The sequence below is a fragment of the Quercus robur genome, chromosome 2 (assembly GCF_932294415.1).
Source record: "Quercus robur chromosome 2, dhQueRobu3.1, whole genome shotgun sequence".
Classification (NCBI taxonomy): Eukaryota; Viridiplantae; Streptophyta; class Magnoliopsida; order Fagales; family Fagaceae; genus Quercus; species Quercus robur.
The window spans coordinates 66345506-66348113 of record NC_065535.1 but is presented as its reverse complement, the minus strand read 5'-3'; the positions used below and the strand labels follow the sequence as shown (position 1 = coordinate 66348113).

At 39.7% G+C, this 2608-nt stretch overlaps 1 protein-coding gene across 1 annotated transcript; it reads left to right on the top strand.

Annotated features, from left to right (window-relative positions):
• Positions 1-354: 354 nt before the first annotated feature.
• LOC126714573 (transcription factor TCP20) lies at positions 355-2268 on the top strand. The gene is made up of 2 exons (XM_050414778.1): positions 355-1924; positions 2025-2268. Exon 1 carries the CDS (start codon positions 734-736, stop codon positions 1688-1690), a length of 957 nt encoding a protein of 318 aa, XP_050270735.1. The 5' UTR covers positions 355-733; the 3' UTR covers positions 1691-1924; positions 2025-2268.
• The last annotated feature ends 340 nt before the right edge of the window (positions 2269-2608 follow it).

The window sequence follows — 2608 nt, the reverse complement described above, 5'->3', positions numbered from 1 at the left end:
GCAACAAACTGCTCTCTTTTTTTTGGATTTTGGGGTAATTGCCTTTTTATGCAGCTGCAACAACATCCTCTCTAGTCTCTAGTCTTCTGTCCATAACTTGTGGTAGCTGACCCCATTATTATTAGTTTTCTATGTGTGTGTGTGTTTTTCTTAAAAAAACATATCTGAGGGATGGGGCTAGAGTAGGTTAGAAGCAACTCCAATAGCAACTCAAAGGTTGCCATGTGTCAAAATGTTAATAGTCCAGGTGGACAGTTGAGTCCCTTAGAAGAGAGGCATGAATTTGCATCATACAATGCTGTTGCAATAATAGCATGCAGGGTAGAGAGAGAGGGAAAAATAATGAAGTGGGATGGAATCCATGGTATGTACATGGAATTGTGTTTTAATTTCATGTGTGTCTGAAGTGGTGGTGAAATTGGCAGTTAAAGTTGCTTTCACATCAGAAACTAGTCAAAACCTCACAACAGTGAAAAAAAGGAAAGGACAAGTAAAACAACCAATGGAACTATACCCAGAGTTAAAATTTGACAATGGGGGCACATTGGGATTTTAATATTTTATGGGTTTTGTCTTCTCATTCCTTGCCAAAAACAGTGAAAACTCATGAAAGTCTAGGACTTTTCAGGTCACCTTCTTCAATCAAAGAGGACCACTTTTCCTTTTTATTAGTCTTATTATTTATTTTTATTTAAAAAAAAATTTTGCTTTCTTTTTCTATCTTGCCCTGTTCATGGATCCCAAGGGCTCAACAGCAAAGCAGCCACCACAAGGGGTACCCAACTTCTTGAGCCTTCCACAGCCACAACACCATCAACAGCAACAACAAGAACAAGAGCAAGAACCAAACATGGGTGAGAACAAGCCTGCTGAAATCAAAGACTTTCAGATTGTGATTGCTGACAAAGAAGAAGGGAAGAAACAACTAGCCCCAAAGAGAAGCTCAAACAAAGACAGACACACAAAAGTTGAAGGAAGAGGAAGGAGGATAAGGATGCCAGCTCTATGTGCAGCAAGAATTTTCCAATTGACCAGAGAATTGGGTCACAAATCTGATGGGGAAACCATACAGTGGCTGTTACAACAGGCTGAGCCATCTATAATAGCGGCCACTGGGACTGGAACCATACCAGCTTCAGCTTTAGCAGCGGCAGGGGCCTCTGTTTCACAGCAGGGGACCTCTCTATCAGCTGGTTTACACCAAAAGATTGATGAATTAGGGGGGTCCAGTATTGGGTCAGGTAGTAGGACCAGTTGGCCAATGGTTGGTGCCAACTTAGGGAGACCCCATGTGGCCTCAGCGCTATGGCCCCCAGTCACTGGTTTTGGGTTTCAGTCATCATCTGGTCCATCTACAACTAATTTGGCCACTGAAAGTTCAAATTACTTGCAAAAAATTGGGTTTTCTGGCTTTGACTTGCCACCCACCAATATGGGTCCTATGAGTTTTACTTCTATATTGGGTGGGAGTAACCAGCAGCTTCCTGGATTGGAACTTGGCTTGTCTCAAGATGGTCATATTGGGGTTTTGAACCCACAAGCCTTGAGCCAGATTTATCAGCAGATGGGACAAGCTCGAGTTCACCAGCAACAGCAACAGCAACAGCAACATCAGCACCAGCACCAACACCAACACCAACACCAGCATCAACCTCCTACCAAGGATGATTCTCAGGGTTCAGGACAGTAAGTTTGGGCTTTGGAGACATTAAAGTTTACAACTTTGGGGAAGGACATCAAAGAAGTAACATTGTTCAGAGGCTGAGTTCTTTTGTAATGGTTTTTGTATTGTATAATTTGGAGAAAAAAAATATGAAAAAAAAAAAGTGAGGAAAATGATACTGAGAGAATTCAATAGGGACTGGAATGGATTTGGTTTGCCTCTTCTTTTTGTCCTCTGCATCACCTAAGTCTCCAAAAACAGGTGCTTTTAGGTCTTCATGGTTTGTTTGATGATTATTTTCTGTATATATACCATAGAGGTGTAATTGTTTTTAGTGTTGCTTCTGGTGTAAAATGTGCAGGTGGAATTGTGCACAGCCAAATTGCTTGGGTTTTGGATTAACTTCTTGTTTTTTTCAGAGGTGTGTTGATTATAGTGTAAGGCATCTTTAATTATTTTTCTCCTTCTTTAGGTCTGGATGGAGTGGTTATCGGTTTGCTTGTGACATTAGAGTTTCAGTCATACTTGTCCAATTGGTAGATCTAGTAAGGGATTTTGATTATCTAATATATTCTTATGTTTTGCACAGAAAGGGCAATTACTTATATCATCTGGCTGTCTCATATATGCATTTCACTTTCTACCTTATGTCCACAAACAACCTGCCTTATTGTTTACCTATTCTAAGGAACACAGCTTTGGACCAATCTCACTATCCCCTTGAAAGTATTTTGGTTACTTCTTTCTGGGAATTCTTCTCGTAAAATCCATTTATTTATTTTCTCTTTATTTGAATTTTCTTTTTTTGGAATATGGCAAGTAATGATATCCACAACCTGCTTTCTGTTCAGGGTATAATATGTTTTTTATTTTCCTCTTTGATATTCCCTACAGGCTAAATTTTTGATATTGATGCACTTTGAGGCTAACATAGTTTTTAACATA

Coding starts and splice junctions, on each gene's coding strand:
- LOC126714573 (XM_050414778.1), top strand. CDS start 734: ATGGATCCCAAGGGCTCAACAGCAAAGCAGCCACCACAAGGGGTACCC.